The sequence below is a fragment of the Nipponia nippon genome, unplaced genomic scaffold (genome assembly GCF_047370975.1).
Source record: "Nipponia nippon isolate SJK-2023a ecotype South Korea unplaced genomic scaffold, ASM4737097v1 scaffold_19, whole genome shotgun sequence".
Classification (NCBI taxonomy): domain Eukaryota; kingdom Metazoa; phylum Chordata; class Aves; order Pelecaniformes; family Threskiornithidae; genus Nipponia; species Nipponia nippon.
Genome location: NW_028262335.1, coordinates 5234957 through 5255229, shown reverse-complemented (window position 1 = coordinate 5255229; position 20273 = coordinate 5234957). Strand labels below are relative to the sequence as shown.

Here is a 20273-nt window from a genome sequence, read left to right as displayed (position 1 = left end):
CTACCAGCACGTGCTGAAACAGCAGCCACGTGAAGAATGTGCCTGCTAAGTTGTGTAAGTTGCTGAGACTTGCAGTGTACCAGCATGTTGAACTGTACGAGCCCAAATCCCTCAGCGATTCCAGGTCCGTAACTGTGAGGACACAATATTGCACTGCGTATTTACTGCATGCCCCAAATTCATCATGTCCATACATTACTTTGGGAGCTACATATACGATGGATGCACTGTTTTCAGTACAGTTTTGGAGCCTGACAATTTCTACATATTTTAAAGTAAATGTGGATGGCATGGCTAAATCCCAGCTTTCAGACAATCTATTTTTGGTCTGCTCTTTGTCAAAGATTCAAGAACTATGCCAGTAAAGACTTTCTAACATTCCGTATGAGGGGAAGAAGGGACTTAATCTCAACTCTGTTTAGGAGAAACACTGATATCCAACCTCCCATTAGCCAACTTGAGCTGACACTGGAAGCCTCCTCCAATACTAGCAGGAGAAAAAACAGGAACAATACTTCGTAGGCCTTTTACAGCTTGTCCTACTCCAATTACTGGATGTGGTCAGCCTTTTTGGGAGTGTAAATGAAAGTGAAATTTAGAGTCCAGAAGTTCTGCAGCTGTTCATTTACCCTATAGCAGCCTCTCAAAAAGAGTCACTTGCTCATCCTCCTCTCTTATTCTACTATTAGAAAGGTATTTTCCCCAGTCTAATAAAGTTTGGTGTATCAAACGAGGGCCCACTAACTCAGAACTGTGCAAAAATTTATCCTGTGCAGCAAATTAGTTGCCCCCTCTTCTTTCCCATAAAGATAACCTCTCTAGAAGAGGGGGGGAAAAAAAAAAAAAAGAAAAAGAAAGAAAAAAAGCAGGAGAAGCAACATGAACTATAAGGCTCAAGGGAATAATTAATTTCCCTACCACTTCATCTTCAGTCCAACACTTCTCAATCAGTTTTGGCACAGGTTTCTTCACCAACCGCTGCAGGGCTTTTCCAGCATCATAGTTACTTTCATGTAGCTAAAAAATAAAGAAGACAAATAGATCATTTAATGGAATTAGCAGTGATCTGATATTGGAGAAAAACCACTAAAGGGGGCCACATGCCTAATTATTTTTACTGTTGATATATGAAGTGAAATTTAAACAACCTGAAGGGTAACTGGGGCTTTATTAGTAGAAGAAATAGCATTAAAACAAGTATATTTTCCCCTTCCTTCCTAAACTTTTCCCAGATAATGTTTGAGCCCATAAAGCACTGAAGATTTTTTGGTCAACTTTAAAAAATATTTTTTTACATTAGAAACTCCAAGGAAAATTTTAAAAAGCTCCAGCAAAATATTTTTCAAAAGGAGTTGTATTTTATGTGGGATATTTTGTTCAGATTAGTAAAACCACTGGAAAAGCTAACATACGGGAGGGATTGCAAGCCATGGGATGTCACATTTACCCATCCAGAAAATTCTCTTTACTTTTATTGCACTGCAAAGATCACCGTGCTGTTGGAAAACAAGGATGAAAGAGAAACAAAACCTCTACAGTTAGCTACAGGAGTACATAAAAGCAAGCAGGGATGTCTAAGTTGACATTACTGTTTCAGCTGGTCACAGCCTACAATGTACCTCATTTTCTACCATAAATTTGGTATCTATATGATCAAAAGCTGTCTGAAGTAGACAGTAGACATTTAAATCAGGGTGAGGTAGAAAAACAACTACACTGAAAAAAAACATTCAACAATGAACCCATGAGAATTTCCGGCTCTTAACTCTTGATAGAAAACATTTAGCACACTGTAGATTTATAGCCTGTCCTATCTTCAAAGTACGCTGGGATTTTAAGAATTGAAGGACTAGTCAGGAGCCTGCTCTATGTCTTCTGAAAGTAATCTCAAAGAAAAAGAAATTTTGCTGGGGTGACATAAACTGAATTATCTTTCTACACCCAAAAGGAAGAACTATTTGCATGCAAACTTCCCTACGCAGACAAGAGGCAGTTTTTCTAACAACGTGCTACGCAAACCAAAGCTTCAAAGCCAACGATTAACATCACAGAATTTTACAGACCCTCAAAAGTTTCTTTACAGGAGGGACAACCAAAACATGATTCTGTACACTGATTATCTCCTGCTTTTCCTTCCCACCCAGAATCTATCCCGAGCCACCTGCATCCCACTCTCTAGAAGCATCTGCGCTGCTAGACCTGGGCTTAACCAGCCTCAGAAAACATTGCAACAAGTACCGTAATCCTTGAACTTTTCCCAAGACTGATTAACTGACCAGGCATCAAGATACAATTACTGAACAGCGACAAGATATTAACTACTTTGTCACTGTTAATATAAAGTTATAACAAAACCTGATTACAAGAGGAAAAAATTCCTCATTTTTCTTATGTCAAAAGGGTCAAATTTTAGAACAGCATTCTGCTTCAAATAAAAATAGTAAGATTACTTTCTTACTGCTGCTCACTTTAGCTATTTACATCTCTCAACCAATTTGTAAGTATTGATTATGTACATTTGACAATGGTCAGACCCCTTCTGCCTTAGGGCCACCTCCTAACAATACTGGTTTTTCCTTATATTGCTTCTTTTGTCTGGTCTTGTCGTAACTCGGACTGTAAGCTCTTCGGTGTACAAGAATGCCCTGCATTCATACTGCATCCAGGAGCATGATTCAGACACTTTTAAAAGCTGTAAGTAAATTACTCAAATTTAATTCAGTTAAGTAGGTCTAAGTGATTTCTACTATGAAATAAAGGCAGACATCTGAATCAAGATAGAAGAGAAAGGAAAAAACAAATCACTGGTCCTACAGGAAGTTTTTTTTAGTGAGACTATAATAAAAATCAGCTTCCACCGAAAGCCAGCTTTGTACAGTTCTCCCGGTAAATAAATCTCTCTATGAAAGGTTTGTGCGCTGACTTTTGAAAGCCACCACACAACTTACAGAAGGAAGAAAGTCAAATGACAACTTAGATTGCTGCAATGACATTTACAGCAAAATACAGACACGCGAGCATGTGTGTGTGTATTATAAACATGTATATAGAAAATATGCTTCTTTAAAGCTGCAACACTGCTGAATCTAGGTTTCAGATGGGACAAGCCCACTGTAAGAAAGCCAGCATGGCTCCAGAGCCATGGTACTTCTGGGAATGACAGGGCAGAACATACATCAAGTCCTCAAGAGCTGCAGCAGAACTTGCCGAAAGCTGGGAAATGGAAAGCAAAGCTCTGTGCTCCACAGGGCTCATGCAGCTGGGAAGAGCAGCACATCCGTAAGACCTGGCACAAAGCACTCTTCACTCTCACTACCTGGCTTTTGTCAACTCAGGTTTTAAATAGCTTGTGCATCTGTAAGCACGCTGCTTTTTTTATAAAACAGGGTTCACTTTTTCAATAAAAACGATACCGTAAATGGACAGGGAATTTCAGAGAACAGAAAGTGCCCATTTCACAGAAGGCACTGTGGTCTATCATACTGGGGCACTTTATGAAATGGTGGATTTTGGATACCACATATCATGCCATGCCACCTTCCCATCTATTTTATTAGCATGGCAGTTTTCTGGTCATGAATGCCACAGAAGGGGTTGTTACAGTCTATAAAGCCAACTCGTTCGCAAAGCACACTAGAAATTACTTTGTTTCCTTCAGTAAAGACAAAAGTCCTTGCACATGAACCCCAAGGTATTAAAAACAACAGCTAATTTATTCCATTTGCTGATGAAATTTCAGTTCCATATGAGTCTGAGCCTCCTTTGTAACACCTGAAGAGCCGAGTTTCCAGAAAACAATTTGATCAACAATTGTTACTGAACACTTCAAGCAGGTGGTCCGAGGTCCAAAAATGCAGGTTCGCTACAAAAGCAGAAGTGCACAGCCCTCTAGAAATACTGCCTACCTCCTACGGATGGGGATGAGCATGTTATCAGCTGTGTTAAAGAATAAATTGGTACATTATGGATTACACGTCACACAAATTGGCTCAAGTCTTCTATTATCAATAGGAACAGAACTTGAACTGATGAAGGTGCACTTTCACCTCCACCAAGTTATCAGGGCATTCAAAGTTTATTTATAGTTGAGGGACTTTTAAAGTAAGTAAAGTACTTCTAAAAATAAAAGGTCACTACTGGGCAAAGGCCTCTGGTCACTACCTGCAGTGTGTTTTTAGAACCAACAATAACGTTCCCTTAACTGGCAGCCTCAACATTTTTTTTTTTTTCCTTACCAACAACTAAAATAACAACAGGATACAGGGTGTTACTGCAGTAAAACAAGCGCTTGACTAAATAATGAGAACAAGAAAGCAAGCTAAGCCAGGGTGGTTTTCTATTCATTCTCAGGTTTCTATATGGCACCTACAGGTAAGTTACAGATACTCTGTGCAATAATTATAACTATATGTACCTTTGCAGAGTAACCACAGACAACAATGCTTCAGTTTCCAGAAAATAATCTCCTCCCCACCTGCCTTCTTCAGCTATCTGATCTCTGCAAGCTGCCGCTCCAAGATGCATGAACCCATCGGAGCCATCAACGGCACCTCAGACTGCTGTAAGTCAGGGAGATGCATTACCCGAGATCACTTAGTAGAAACCATTGCTTTCAAACCTGTCTCCCCAGGTGAAATTTCCTAACGTACAACAGAAGGATGGCTTGTAAATCTGCCTCTGTTGACTACATCAGTGTCAGCTCCCGTGACTGCACCACCATGCAAGCGAAACACCGATCTCTGTCCATCTCACATAAGCCACAAATCAAACGATAAGAGCAGAAAGCTAAGCCAGTGCTCCATGCCAATGCTCAAACAACACTACTGACCTCAAAGTTTTTTAACTTGTTTTTTTAGAATCCTGTGGTATGCAATACCTACTTAAAGGCATGAAAATAAGATGTTGCCTTTTCTACTGGGTACACATTAATTTTTCCCCATTTGCACTCCAGCACTGGAAACAAATCCACCTTAAAGAAAAAAAGGACTGTTTGTTTTGCTAGCTCACGTTGCAAATGCTTTTTTCTGTGCGTGCCACTACCTAAAAGATTTTTCACTTAGGAAATTTGACAGCGTTGAAGAGAATAGTGCTTCTGTTTCTTTTTCCTCTTTGCTCCCTCCCAAAACATGCAGTAATGCCAAAGCCTCTTTGTAGCTTGGAGGGCATCTTTATTTTGCCTCAAGGACACCACATGTTTTTCCCTGGCGGCCCTATTGCCCAAGCAGTTCAATCTGCAAACAATCAGACGAGCCCAGAACGAACGGACTGGTCTGACAGGCGACTACTCTAGTTACTGAAAAATAGAAGAGTTTACAGGCCATCAGAACTGTCCCAAATCAACAACAGAAAATGAGCATTAACTTTTGACCAAGTAATTACGTTAATAACAATCACAAAACCCATAAGCACAGACATGAAAGAAGAAGAGTCTTATAACAGACAAGACACAGATTTGAAAGCAAGAGACCCGATACAGGTTTAGAGTCTCCTGAAAATGTTACTTTTAGCAAGTGGGGGGGAGGGAAGCTTTTGTAAGTGCCAGGAGTAGAATAATGCATCAAAAAGGAAAAATATTTTTTTTATAAGTGCCAGAGTTAAATTTACGTGTTTCAATCTGGCTCATTCTCTGCTTATTACTTTCGGTCATTTAATATATATAAGCACTTTATTGGCAAGCAACTCAAACATATAAATAATAGCTAATGATGACTGCCTATGGTTTCATTAACTTCTGGTTGAACTTTCCAAGGTATTGCTATAAACACTAGATTACTATCCTGTCATCAAGAGAATCACCATTTTTAGCATTAACTCTGCCACCTAAATTTTGAACCACCGTGACATTATGTACGTATACAACTGCAACAAAAGGAATCGACACAAATGTACTTATGCTTTAAAACAGAAAATACAGCAACGTCTGCATCACTGGACAGGATTTTAGATTAAAGACAAATTCTGAATGTGCACGTGTCCAAAAACCTCATTTATATTACAACAGTCATTAAACAATGCTAGATCACAGGCAAGCCTTATTACCATAAAGTCTGCACATTACCCCAAGGTTTCAAGTTTCTCCTACAGCTTCTCAGCAGAGCTGCCATTTTCTGTCTGCGTGATGTTGCAAATAAATTCTCCTTTTGGCATGGCTCAGCTGTCAGGCACCTCTGTTCTGTAATGAACCCATGAATTACATCTTGCAGCTCTGACATCTCTGGTCTTGCTCATCAAAATATTGTTCTTCAATTGTAATTTATAACTTAATTTAAATGTCCCTTTTACTGTGACCTTTTTAGATCGGAATGGCATTGCATCTGGCAGCTTCTACTTCAGCAAGGCATCCTTTTGCAATTACAGTCATTATGATCTCCGTTGAAAAGCCCATCTGAGTTAGGCTGCATTTATGCTACAATATTAAATAATTGCAGTCCATTAAGAACACTGTTAGATTCCAGAGCCTTTTTCTCTAAGCAAAAATTGCTACTATACAGTGAGAAAGTAGTACTGAACTACTTTGAAATCTACCCAGAAAAGCCAATAAAAGCAGAGGGGATTGTTCAGCCAGAACACACTTCTGTGGGGATACAGTCATGGCCAGCATTTCCAGGACAGCACTGGAATTTAGGAGTTCTCCAGGTTCGAGTGCTGGCTCTGCCACTGAATGACCAGTGGTCATGGATGAATCACATCACTTGTCAGGGCACAGATATAAAGCCTGACCCGCCAAACATGAGATAAATACTACGAATATTGCAAGAGTATTTTAAGACCCAAGTAATACAGATGAGTCAAAAGAAATCTTTCACTGCTGCCAAGCAAGATACTGCAGGGGAATTGTAAAAGAAGATGGTATTTGCCTGGTCCTGCGCTGTCGGTACTTATACAACGCCCCTATTTAAGCACGAGTTATTGTAATCTATGCAGGCTTAAGAACATTGTAATTATTAATGAGGGATTTGCTCCTCTCACTGAAAGGGACAATGGTAAAGATACCCAGTAGCTCTTTGTAAAACTGCAGCATGTTTAAGAGGGTACAAAATAAAGAGGAGGAAAGAGAAGGAAAGAGACAACAAGGAAAATGAAAAGCAGAACGAGAATTACTGCCATGTGGCTTGAGTAGCTAGGTCTTTTGGTGTAATTACTCTAATCCAAGCACCTAATATAATACAAAATGTAGTTCAGGCCACTTCTTTCAGTAGCAGAGCTGACAAATTTCAGTTTGATGCAGATATTCTTTATAGCTACGGACATCTTGCCCTACTATCAAATGGAATATGCACCATAGCAAATATATCTCATTAGGTGAAACAGCAAAATCTATTTTCAAATTTGCACCATTCTTTAAAATGCTCATCCTCCAAAATGGCAAGATTTGATTTTTATCAACCATGCCTGATACCCAACAAGACACTAGCCCCAAATGCCCTTTAATTCCAGGAATTTCCTCCCCCCCTCCTCTTTGAAATTTTACCTCCTCCCCACCTGCTGCAACGCACTAAATCTGGATCAGTGAAAAAATATACTGCTCTCAGACAACAAAACTACTTTGCTGAGCTCCCTCTGGTGCCCAAGGACAACAGAACCTTGAACCTATCAAGAACCTAAACTATCCAACAAAAAGACTCTGCCCAACAATCTTGCTTCGCCAACATGCTGTCACAGCTAACTGGGAAGTTTTGATTTGTAACCAGTTGACACAGCTTGGCCTGCAACAGAATTTGAAACCAACAAAAGAAAGAAGGTGACAGAAATCAGTAAGCTATTTCAAGAGAAAATTACTACTCTACTGGTTCTGTTTTTTTAAATATCTGATTTCTGGTATCTGAGAGCTTGAAAATACAGAAGTCAGTCCCCATCGCTCGGGGGGGGTGGGGTGGGGTGGAGAGGGGAAGCAACTTCCACCTCTTCCCCCCAGTTCTAATCTATTTTAAGCTACTAAATAACTCTTAATTGCTGCAAAGTGATCGAGATGCTAATGATGGAGATTAAAAAGCCAGATGCTTGCGTTACATCCACTTTTCACACACTGGTACTGCCAGGGCTCTGCCAAACAGCTCAAAATACAGAACAGTAGAGGGAGCCAACTGTGCCAGCTGGTTCTGTGGGCCAACACAACAGCATGGCTAGTGCCCCACAAGCATCCAGGGCAAGAACATGCCAAATACCTGCAAAACTTGCAACAGCATTTAGAAAAACAAACAAACAAAAAAAAACCAACAAAACAAAAAAAACCCCACACTTAAAAATTTTTACATATTGGAAATCAATTTTTTAAAAGTAACCATAGCAGTAATTTTTGGCCCTTTTTATCTGCTCATTTCAACAGTTTCTCTAGAAAGATTTCCTGACTTGTCTTACAAATAAGTGCTGAAGTTTTTCCCCTAAGAATAAGGATAAGGATGAATGAAAATTCAAAGTGGCAAAATTGTCTAATGCACTAGAAGTGGCTTCATTTTCCAACATGCCCAGGCAGAGAGTGATGGCCCCTGAAGTGCTATGCTACCTCATTTGAACCATGAGAGTAGCTGTTAATTAAGACTCATTCAAAAGGAAAACTAGTAATAATAAGAAATGCTAACATATATTTAAATAATTTTTTATGCTTTCAACCTTGTCTGTAGTTAATGAACAAGAAAATCTGGTCTAAGGGCAAGTTAAAACAGGGAGTAATTTGTCTGGGTGACATCTTTCTTAGAACTGAATTTCCTTAAACTGATATTACACTGTCATGTTTGTCACTCATAATGACATGTTCCCATGTAATAGTGTGTTATGAGAAGTCAGAACAATGCTATTAGTAAGGAGAGATTTATACAATACCAGCGTATGATTGTTTTGTCTTTCTTCCATGTAGCAAGCTTAAGTGGTGGTATTTTCTTACCATATGAGGGTAAATAAGAGTTGCTGGCTCTTTGATTTCCCCAGCAAAAATAGCACGCACATCAAAGTGACCAAAAACTCTGAGGTTCGCTCTTACACACTGAGTTTGCACACTGTCATTTCCAATTTCTTTTCCAGGGTCTGCTGTTTTATATATCTGATGTTCACACTTACTCTTGAATCAGAACAACGGGTCAGGCAGAAGGCTGAGGACAAATTATTATTATGGAACTTTTTTAAAAACTGAGAAGTAATTTAACTCCTTCTTGACCCAGATTCTCTGAGAAAAGAGCTGTAGAAACTCTGAACAGTAGGCATAGCAAAGGATAAAACAGGTCATAAGTTTGTGGCTTTGTATTAGTATGGAGCACAAAAAGGGTCTTAAAACAGATCTGATACTAAATCAGAGCTCTGGCGGACAGAGGCCAAGAAATGGGAGGGAGGGAGGGAAGGAGGGGAAGAAACTACACCAAGATGTGCCCCAACTCTTACTCCACAGGACTTGCCAGCAACTATGTTTATGCTCAATATTCACCATGTTAGGACCCTTCCATGGATTGTCAGATCGAGGGCACCAGCTTTCTACCACAGAGCAGGATGAACTTTCTGAGCGCATTTTTTTCCAAACCTGTTTGTCAGCCATTTCTGCTCTCCAAAATCACTGTTGTAGTATTAAACGTTTCTTTTGATAGTTCTAATCTGCAGGGCTTGACAGCTCCAATTCTTGGAACAGGCCCTCATCACATTAAGACATTTCAAAATCAATTCTTCCAGCCTTTGCATACCTAAATTCTAGATATGACAACTTCCTAATATCCTTGAAAGTTTTTGCCTACTCTTCTGCTGAAGACGAAGCCATGATTTCAGTGAAGTTCTAACATTACCCCTATGGTGCAAAGCGAGATGACAACAGGGGAAGAACCCCCTGCTCCTCCTCCTCCTCCCTACATACAGCTTAGCCTCGATCGGCTGCTGCGATGCTTCCTAATACGGTACCCCGGGACACCAGTAACTCTCGCGTTTTCTTTTAACGATACATCAGAGCTCTCATTCCTTTAGAGAAAGTGAACAACTGTGAGCAACAGAGGTGAATGCCGAGTTTTTGCTTGTATGCCACAACCAGATTGGTGCAGACACAGACACAGGCTTCTGCCCAAAATGAACGTGATATTAAAGCACACGGTAGGCGGTACCAGCTCACTCGGATTGTTTCCCTTAGCTCCATTTCTTTTACTATGAATGAAAGCACATTCAAAGTGCTAAGGGATCCAATACAGCTGCAATTATCACCAGCCTAACAGACGTGGGGTTTTAAAATGAAAAGGTCTTCTTGCCTGTTAACTTCGAAAAGGACATCCTGAAGTTTTAACTAAGGGCAAGCCACCACAAATCGTCCTGCTGGAAGAATGATTTGAGATGTTCCTACCTCCTCAGTTCTGCCGATTCAACTATGCGATAGCTGTCCCACACACTGCATGTGTGAAATGATGTTACTTTAGAGCATCCCACAAGTGGTACGTGCCTTGTTTTGAAAAATGAACAAAACCACAAAAGCACCACTTTGGAGGTCACATTAAAGTTTTCATAACCAGAATACTGTCAAAAAGCCACAAAACACCTCTCTGTATTTACAAGATACCTCTGCAGATCCTTAATAAGTCTACAACAATCATGCCAAAATCCTCCTATACAATTCTCACAGTAGAGAAAGTTGTCAGGGTGGGATAAGAAAAGGAAAAAAACACTGAAGAAAACACCTGTGAGAACCAGAACAGTCATTCATCTGGAGACACACTAATAAAAATTTGGCTATTCTGTGTATGTAGCAAGCTATGCAACAAGCTTCCATAAGGTCCATGTGTGTATCATGTCTAAAGAACTACCACTGTGATACAAGTAAATACTTGTTTTCCATCTCAAAAAAAAAAAAAAAAAAAAAAACAACCAACCAAAAAACCACACACACAATGGAGCTGGAGACTTACTGCTTGCTAAGTTTGCATGTTACTTTTTCACACGTACAAAACCAGGTTTCAAAATGACTGACCTTTAACTGACTTACCTGTAAGTTCTCTCTCATGTAAGAGTTTAAAGCATTTCTACCAAATGCAACAAAAAGAAACTACTACCGATGTATTAGTGTAAATTAACCTGGAGGAAATTACAGACTCACAGTACAGTTATCACTTCTGAATTCAAGTTGCAGAAGTGATTTACATGGCTCCAAATACTGAGAGAAGGGCTCATCCTATTACATTTGAAGGCAAACACTCCTTTAGATTCCTAAGGAGCAAGACAAAAATTACTCCAGTGATTCACGTGCCACTGAAATGAGCTTCCCAGGGCTGAAATACAATTTTAAAACTCAGCCCTTAAGATGATGTCTTTAAGTTTTCTGGTATTCTTTGTTAATCTGAACTGTAATGCTTCCTGATCTGAGAGTTAACAAAGGCAAAACTCAATGTCATTTCTGCTTTTAAGAACATTTGAACTACTTCCTACTACTTTTTTTCGTAGGGCAATGCTGAACTGCACGGGAAAAGCTTAACCTGACTTGTCTGACATTGCAAGCCACAGTCCAATAATGTGCTTAAATGTGTTGGCACTATATGTTAGCTTAAAAGTATGATGCGGACAAGAAGGATGTCCTCTGTAACAAGCACCAGGATCACACCTCTGAGAGGTTCTCAGTCCCACAACGAAGGAACACTCAAGTACTGAATTTCCTATGTCTAAGAGGAGTTTTGCAAAACATACTGCCAGAACTGGAGTCTCTACAGGAACGCAGAACAAGGACACACAAAGAAACAAATAAAATACAGTCTCACCTGCTTGTCTGAACATGCTTGAATTTGATCCTGCCACAGAACTTAAGTGCAGGGTTGTCTTTATTTTCATCTGAAAACTGGAACTCCTCCCCGTGCTCCACTAACTGTTACAGATGGCCCAGGTGCCTACCAACTGCATGTGTTACAGAAGAAATTTATCCACAAGTAAAACATATTGGCACCACAACTGGCCATTTCTAAAAAAATACTTCCACAAGACTTTTTTTCTTCCTTCTACACAAGAGAACAAAACAGTGTGCCAGATGCTTTCCCACACCGAACATGTCATTAGAGTGGGCGATGCACTTGCAAGTAAAGAATGCTAAGCAAAATAAGGTAGTTAATTAAACTAGCCTGACTTGGAAAGGGAATGAATTCTAAGGTTTTCAATTGATTTCCAAATTTCAATTAGCTCGGAACAGACAAAAAAAACCCAACCAACCAACCCAACGCACAACTGGCTGATTAAGCCCTGGCTCTCCTGCATGATTTTCTTACTAAGGATCTCCACAGGTATCTTGTAAATAGAGTGTTTTGAGGGACTTTTTGATGATTATTAAAACGTGATGCCTATCCACACTCAAAGCCCAAAAGCGCTAAAAAGGCAAAGTGCATTACTATCGAGTATTAATTATAGAACTTTCACATCAACCATGCTGGCTCTCAGAGTGCAATAACATTGTCCACAGCGACCCAACACAAGGTTTGGGAGTAACTCAAATTAGCATTTCCATTTCCTTTTTCACTTATTAGGAAGGGTTCTGTGTCGAAGCAATGTGGTTCTCCAGCTCACAAGATAGGAGGAACTGGGTAGCTATAAAAAAATTAAAATGTTTCCACCACCTATGATTCCACCAATAAAAATGGCTTCACACATTATGGTTCAATTATGAAACTGGAAAAATAAAAAGGTATTGAATATGCATGTTTTCGTTTCACATGACTAATATTTTAAGGTCTAATGCATCAAACGGCTTTTGTTCATGAATATTTAAACAAAGCACAAAAACCAGCTAGTTTTAGAAAGCCAGCCAAATTCAGCTACCTGCTCTATGGTAGTGTAACAAAAAAAGCCCCTCTGTATCTAAAAATATCATGGTGAAAGACTTTCAGGAACTACCATGTCCTCCTCCATCTCTCTCAGCATGACAGCCAGCACTCGTCAGGAGGGCAACAAACTCCAAATGAAAACTTTATTTCCTTCCTAAGGGTTACAATGACAAATGTGGCATCAAATCCCAATAGCCAAACAAAGGAACAGGAGTCAAAATTTACCTGGAACATTAAGTGAATCATTATTTCAATGAGCTGATATATATGTTGCATTGTGCCTTCTATGATCTTCATTTCTATCTGGTATAATTAACAATAAATCATTCTGGGGGCTACAGCATCTGTTATTACATAAATAAAACACTAGCAAAGGAGCTTGTCAAGACTGATTTATATGAAGCGCTGCTCTGAAGTTTATTGGATTTCCATAACAAGAAATCACGCCATATCATTTTTTTTTTACATTAATCTTCTGGGTTGCATATGATAATTTCTAAACAAAACCACAACTTAGTGCAGGGTAAGATTCTCACAAATTATTTATCAGATAAACCTGGTATGTTTTAAGTAGATGGTGAACAGAAAGATAAAAAGGGCACCATTTTGTCAGGACAACAAACTACCTATCTAACCTGGTTTAAGTTAGTCAAAAAAGTAGGCTCTCAGAAATAAGCCAAAGTTTATTGAAATATCCCACCTGACAGAACTATCATTCATAAGAAAACACTTTTCTAGAAAAATTCGAAGTGAACAAGGAAAGTATTTTCACTGGTTTCTAAAAATTGCGATGAACAGTATTAGTACACAGAATGAATTTTTGAAGCATGAATAAATCAAACATCACAGAAGCCTAAGGACCTTTCAAGAGTCATTGAGGTCACACCTTGCAGGTTGTATTTTCTTGGAGGTACAACAGTCCATGTTCAGGCAGACTCTCTAAAGGGAACTATGCTGTCTCAATACAGGGTTGAAAACCATCCTAGAAAGGACCGGAGGACTTGCACGACAATACCTACAAAAGGCAAACTTCAGCAAAGCTACTGAGATGCTCACAAGAACACCCCAGGGTAAGTCCTACTGCTATACATTAAGATGTCATATTGGGGGGAAGGGGAAGTCATGACAACAGCAGTCAAAAATATTCTACACAGACAAGATTCTTAAGAGGCTAAATTAAGAGTTTGCATAGTGCTTTTATTTCAGAAGTGTGAAACCCTCCCCCATTCAGAAAACGAATCAGCAGTGATTTTCTAAAATAGATGTGCACTAGAAATACAAAGAAAAAAGAATCACAAGAACAGAAACAAAATATTTTGGGACAAATCTAATCTCAGAAGCAAGAAGTCTATAAGTGCAACTACAGGCTCCTTAGACTCCCAAGTGATTAAAGGGGGTAATTAAAGTAGATAGTGAAACAGCGAAGTTAAATGAATTTTCTCCATTAGTCTTTTATTATGGATGACAAGGGAAAAGAAATTCCAATTCCAAAAGCGCTTTGATGATTATTGGCCTTAACAGAGATCTGAGTCTCTAAGAAGGGTGTCAGGGAACAACTTGGAAAACTCTAGAGAGGTAAGCCACCAGAACCAGATGGCATCCATCCCAAGAGAAAGGAAGGGAATAAAACGGAAAACAGGTAAGAAACTGAAATGTGTGCGCAATACAGACTTAACCGCAATTCTTCTCAAACAGTATAGAAATCTTTAACACATTGGCTATCTTTAGGAAAGGAACCAAAGGACTAAGAATTACACATTCACCTCAGTTCTGAAGGGCACTGCGAAGCACTGAGAAATAACACGCGACTTCGCAGATGTAAGAGTGAGAACAACGAGGAAGCATTTCATTTCGATACAGAATTTGATCTTGGATTTCAGCTGGCTATATATGCGAATGTATAGGCTACATTTAAACAATTTTGCAGAGTAAGAAGGAAAGTTAAGTATTACAGGGCCACATTTTAGATCTTAATCCTATTTTACTCCTGTCTGTTGCAGGAAACAAGACAAAAATTGATGCACTCTGTGAGACACGTGTAATCAAATAGAAGCTGAAATAACACAAAAAAACAATGCCAGTGGTTTTGGTAAGCTAACGTGACATAGGTAACATTTTTCATGTTAAAAATACAGGCATTTTAACTTTAGTGTAGATATCAAGTTATGGATGCCTAGACTTGACCAGTTACAAACCAGTTCTACAACTTACACAGATTGAGCTTCTTTTTAACATTCTGAAGTACTTAAAAGCTTCATGTAATGAGATGCCTTACCGACAGTAAGGAATTAGTTAAGCATTTTTAATGTGATTAATTTGATAAAGTCAGTTCCACTCACTTTAATAAAACAACCAAATAACAACATGCTTAGGATACTTCCTCTAAACAAACAGATTATCTGTTCCCTGGTACAGTGATTATCACTCGGTTTCTGATGTGTATCATAGCCATCTACAAGCTTTTAAGAATTTTATAAATAAATGGTTAAAGACTATGCAACTGTAAATAATTAAAGCATAGCAAGCAGAGGCAGACATAATATTGTGGTCATTAGGTGGTATTTAACCTTAGCCAGTTTGCAGGAGTACAACATACTACTTTGTTTTTCTTGGTATCGCTAGTTTCATTTTTACTGAAGGAAAACAAATTACTTGAGCCTCAAGCACTGTGAACAAAGGAATGTACGAGTTGCTGTAGATAGTTACAGTACTGGACAGTGAGGTAGAATATGCTTAAAACTACATTTAAGAAAGGAGATACTTAAAAATGAAATCTGAAGCTACACACTGCATCCTCCCTTGGCAGTTTCACAAAAATCATGCTGAACTGAAGTTGCTCCCAGCTTCCAGTCCTACCAGCCATACATGGGGGCTGTACATTTCTGTTGTGATTGCCCCTAAAACATTGTACAGATTTAGCTAGAAACTCGTTCAGCGCAGGGTAAATCCTATCCTTTCCACAGCTCTCACAAGGGCATGTGATTAGAATGTAGCCCATAACCACGAAAATGACAGGACAGAACTCAACTGTTCATACCTCCAAGATATGTTTTATGGATAAAAGGAGACATAAAAAGAGGAAGAATGAAAATTGTTTGTTGGTAGAGTCAGCAGATCTGTCTATGTGTTTCTTCAGGGTAACATATGACCAGTTACAGGTAATTCCTTTTACTATATTTCAGGAAGGAAACAAAGGTCAGCTTAGAGTCATTACCACCACAGTTCTGCAAAAGCTGTGGACAGGGCTCTGGGGAAACAAACAACTACAGATTTCACTATCTTACCAAAAAATACGGAATAAGAGACAAGTTTCTTCAGCATGACCTTAAAATACCATTTCACGTATCGTGATTTACTGATGTTAGTGCCCCCCACCCTCCCCAAAACAGTCAATTGTTGTGGCTGCACTGAAAATGCGTGAGCATCTCAACATACACTCACATCATGTAACGACTCAGTAATGCTTTATTTACACCCATTATGTTTATGCAAGAGATAACTGGACATCCATCCATCCAAATATAAATGATAATGAAGACTGGAGCATGAGTGGGACAAATTCCAGACAGCCTTCCCACATACATGACACTGTACATCTGATGGCATTATGAATTTTCCTTCTAGGAAATAACTATTGTTTTCCTACAGCTAGAAGCTAGCTGGACTAATGAAAGGACCAACAGCCAGGTCAGGTGTCAGCTGAGCAACAATTCCAGCTGGCATACCTGACCCAAGCAGCCTCCCATACAGAACATTCGCTAGCTGCCATCTTAAAGGCACCACCCAGAAGTTTCTCTCTGAAGTTCTTGGGCTAGATTTTCAAAACGTAGTTGGTATTTGAAAGGAGGTTATGGTATCCTAGGCTACCACCATACTCATATTGTGATCCCCAAATCTATTTTATCTGCTAAATATTTTATGCACTACGTGCCTTAAGTAGTCCAGAAATAAATGGAAGGCTTGTTCTTCCATACAGTAATTCTGTATACTTACTGTATTGAGTGCGTTAAGCGTAGTGTCATCACGGGAGGCTGCAACACAACCATCTTCTGTGGATCCTCCATCACACATGCCTGCAAAAGCTGCCATGCTCCTTTACAGTTTGAGGGGGGAAAAAAAGTTTAAATTCTTCAGCTGCTGTTTGATGCACACATCAGGCAATACACAAATAGTATATTTAGACCTTAAACCACAAATTTCAGGGCCTTGCGATACCGTGGAAACAAGTAAAACGAGGCACCACAAACACTGCTATTTGTTATGCAAACCTGAGTCACTTCAGCATATGCAATAATTAATTCAAAATTGAAATCCAATCTAAGTGCATTTCATCAATTAAAAATCTGCACTGCAGAAGTAGCAAAGCCTGATCAGGATTATGGAAGATACAACCTCCACACATGAGAACAGAGTCTCACCACAGACAGCAAACCTTTTGTTGTAATCTGAGTTTCATTATGTTAGAAAACTGACTTAAATTGCAGATTGCCCACATCTCTGAATTCTTGCAAACTACGAGTAATTTACTCATACTCTTAATTATTATGAGGCCCACCAGTGCATCTGATTAATCTACCAGCCATACCAGAGATCTGTATGAAACTGAGATGCAAACTAGAGCTCACTGAAAAAACAGTCTCTGAAGGAATCCTACACTATCACAGCTACTCCACTCATAGCAGTTACTTCCCTGGCTACATGGTACACATCCAAAGCTCTTTCTATCACGCTAGCACATACTGCTGGCTTTGCGCTTTAAATCCAAAAGCCACAGCCAATGGAAAGATTTTGTGTTGGCCCAACATCAAATCAGAGCATTCTTGTCTCGAACTAAACATTTCAGCTTATCTGGTCGACATCCACGCTACACCAAAACAGAATAGGAAGGAGCGGCCGTAGCCAACTGCACGTACACGGCAGTCCACATTTCCACTACAGCATTCTAAAGACAATATTTTGGCTGAAATTACCTTGCTGCCCTAAGGTACATAAGTAAGTCACAGTCGTTGACTCCTGGCATCCACACAAGTTCTTCGTGCTGTGTCACTGTGTCACCATCTGGGGAAGGAAATGGCTGCAGATCGGGAAGCTTAGCCTAGAAAAAAAAAAAAAAAAAAAATGAAGAGTTCATACAGACATTACAGTTATCAACAATGTTAGGAGGATGCACAAGTGTTATTAATAACAAAGTTTGTAAATTCTCTGGAATAATGTGATCTCATAGATGGAAGATACTCAGACAACAGGTGGTGAAGCTATTTGATCCAAGTTTCAGAAGTTTATGAGGAAACTGGGTCATCAAGCCCCGATCTCTTCACTTTATCCAGCATTCCCTCTTTTAGAAGGGCTGTTTATTTTCTGGCAATTATGCAGGGTTAACCCCACCTCTCAGTCCACCACCAGTGAAGCCCTTCTGTACACAGACCAAGCGCGAGCGTGTCTGCAGAAGTAACACAGCTTGAAAGTAAGCTATTTTGCACTGCATATGTAGCCCTCCGTTATACAGAAGTCAAACACTGTTGGACAATTTACCCTCAAAGAGACAGTTTTCATTTGTCAAAAAGATGCTGTTACAACTCCTGCCTGCCAGGCTAAAACATACTCCTATATCATACTAATATGAAAAAGGCAAGACTGTGGCTATCATGTGTACCATTTTAAAATCGGTAAAGAGCCCTACACATTTGACGCTAGGTTTAAAATTAAGTCCTCAGTAAATCATTAAAACTCTGAAGAGAACCAAGGAAATTTCCTGAAAGCGAGATAGCTCAGTGAAATGAACTCTGCCACTAAATAAGTATTACACTGTATCCAGAGCCCCAATTAGCATCTTTAGTCATCTACTGCTATGGGATGAGATAGCTGAGAGGCTCTTCAGAAACAGCTTTTAAGCCCTATAATTACCTCCTATACTTACAACGCTAAACATATTTGAGAGGCTACATTTATACATAACCGGTAATTACAAGTCACAGGTTCAGATGTCTTTCATGTTCTGCTCTTTAATCTGTACTTTATTTTACTTCTTGCCTGGGAAAATGGATATGTCATTGAACTTCTCTTCTGGAAAAGGACAAGCAAGCTTTGTACCAAGATGAGATTTCTATGAGAGCTACGCATTCTAACAACCAGGGTGCTTTCACAAATTAATGTTCATCCTTACGTACCTTAGGAATATGCTTAATTACTAGAGTTAGTCCCTAAGAGCAACTTCCTCTGGAACACCTCTGGTCATTAACTTGTTAGCCAAAAGTTTTCACAGGAGAACATTTAGCAGAGACCCACTCTCCTCCTCCTATGCATGTGAATTTTGAGAACAACTGCAATTCTACAGAACATTTCTCTACACTTGTGTCCCTACTTGCTATTATGATAAAAGCGGTAGTTTGAGGTATCTGTGCACTAAGTATCAAAGAATAACCTCCAACAGTCCTCCAGCATCTGTAACACACACAGTTTAAGGAAAATGAAGGCAACAGATATTCATCAGAAAACACTACTGGGATCTCAGGTTTCTGGATCCTGCTACATATACCTTATTCGCAATAAGGTGGGTGGAGGAAAGTGTATCCGTTCCCTGAGTTAACAAAGCCCAGCGTGTAGAGGAGACTATTTTTACACTTTCCACAGAATGAATCAGCCTACAGAATGGAACACGGCAAATATCATCTTTAATCCAACTTCCTACCGCAGCCTACAATCAGCCATTCATATATCTTAAGATTATACCTTATACTAATTAACAGGATGAGAATATATCCTCCTAGCAATGACGTTTATCAGAAACAAAGATGCTCAGCAAATGAGTGAAAGAACAATGGAAGCTTAAAATATTAAGCAAGCAAAAATTAACAGTATTCTAAATCAGTGGACCTTCTTTCTACTTTTTCTTCCATCCATAAATGCATCTGGTAATTATACCTTACAGCGCAGGTGACTAATACCTGCCAAAATATTAGATGACAATTTGAGATGAAAGCTGTTTTGAAGGTATCATTTACAGTACTCTTATTATGACTAGGGAAAAGAATACTGCAGGTTTAATTGCCAAGGACTTTTTTTTCCTCTAAATGCAAAACATCCTTAAGATTGTTACATAGGTTCCATAAATGTTTCCTAGTTATTAAACAAGATTTTAAGAAAAGAGTCTGAATGAATATTCATCACTGGGATGCAAAAATCCAGCACTTGGACAGTACAGAGTCAATTCCACAGGTACAGGAGAGCACACGGTTACTAGTGACACGTGTGGCCTTAGAAACCAAAGTTGTATGTTAATGCTCTTTAAGAACAGATTATTGTCAATGCTTATGAAGGATTTCCCTCAAATTAGAACTAACATACCACAAACAAACATCTAGAGTCTTAACCTTATTCTGCTTCTCAGTGTTTGAACGCATTCAGCATGCTTTCTCAATTTCTATTTTAACAATCCAAATGACTTAAGGCACTGGTCCTAAGAACGTACAGTTCTTGTTGCTTCTCACAGTCAACCAAACAATACAACGATACTCC

The 20273-nt window shown here is 39.2% G+C and overlaps 1 protein-coding gene across 8 annotated transcripts in view; it reads right to left on the bottom strand.

The window, feature by feature from the left end:
* The window catches only part of RERE (arginine-glutamic acid dipeptide repeats), a 257908-nt gene that overhangs the window by 82212 nt on the left and 155423 nt on the right, over positions 1–20273 (bottom strand). For all 8 annotated transcript variants that reach the window (XM_087755174.1, XM_087755176.1, XM_087755173.1 and 5 more), the window contains 3 exons: positions 17729–17853; positions 16752–16851; positions 919–1017 (listed from right to left, as the gene is read on the bottom strand). In XM_087755174.1, the coding sequence (XP_087611300.1) occupies positions 919–1017; positions 16752–16851; positions 17729–17853 (324 nt within the window). The remainder of the gene's footprint in view (positions 1–918; positions 1018–16751; positions 16852–17728; positions 17854–20273) is intronic.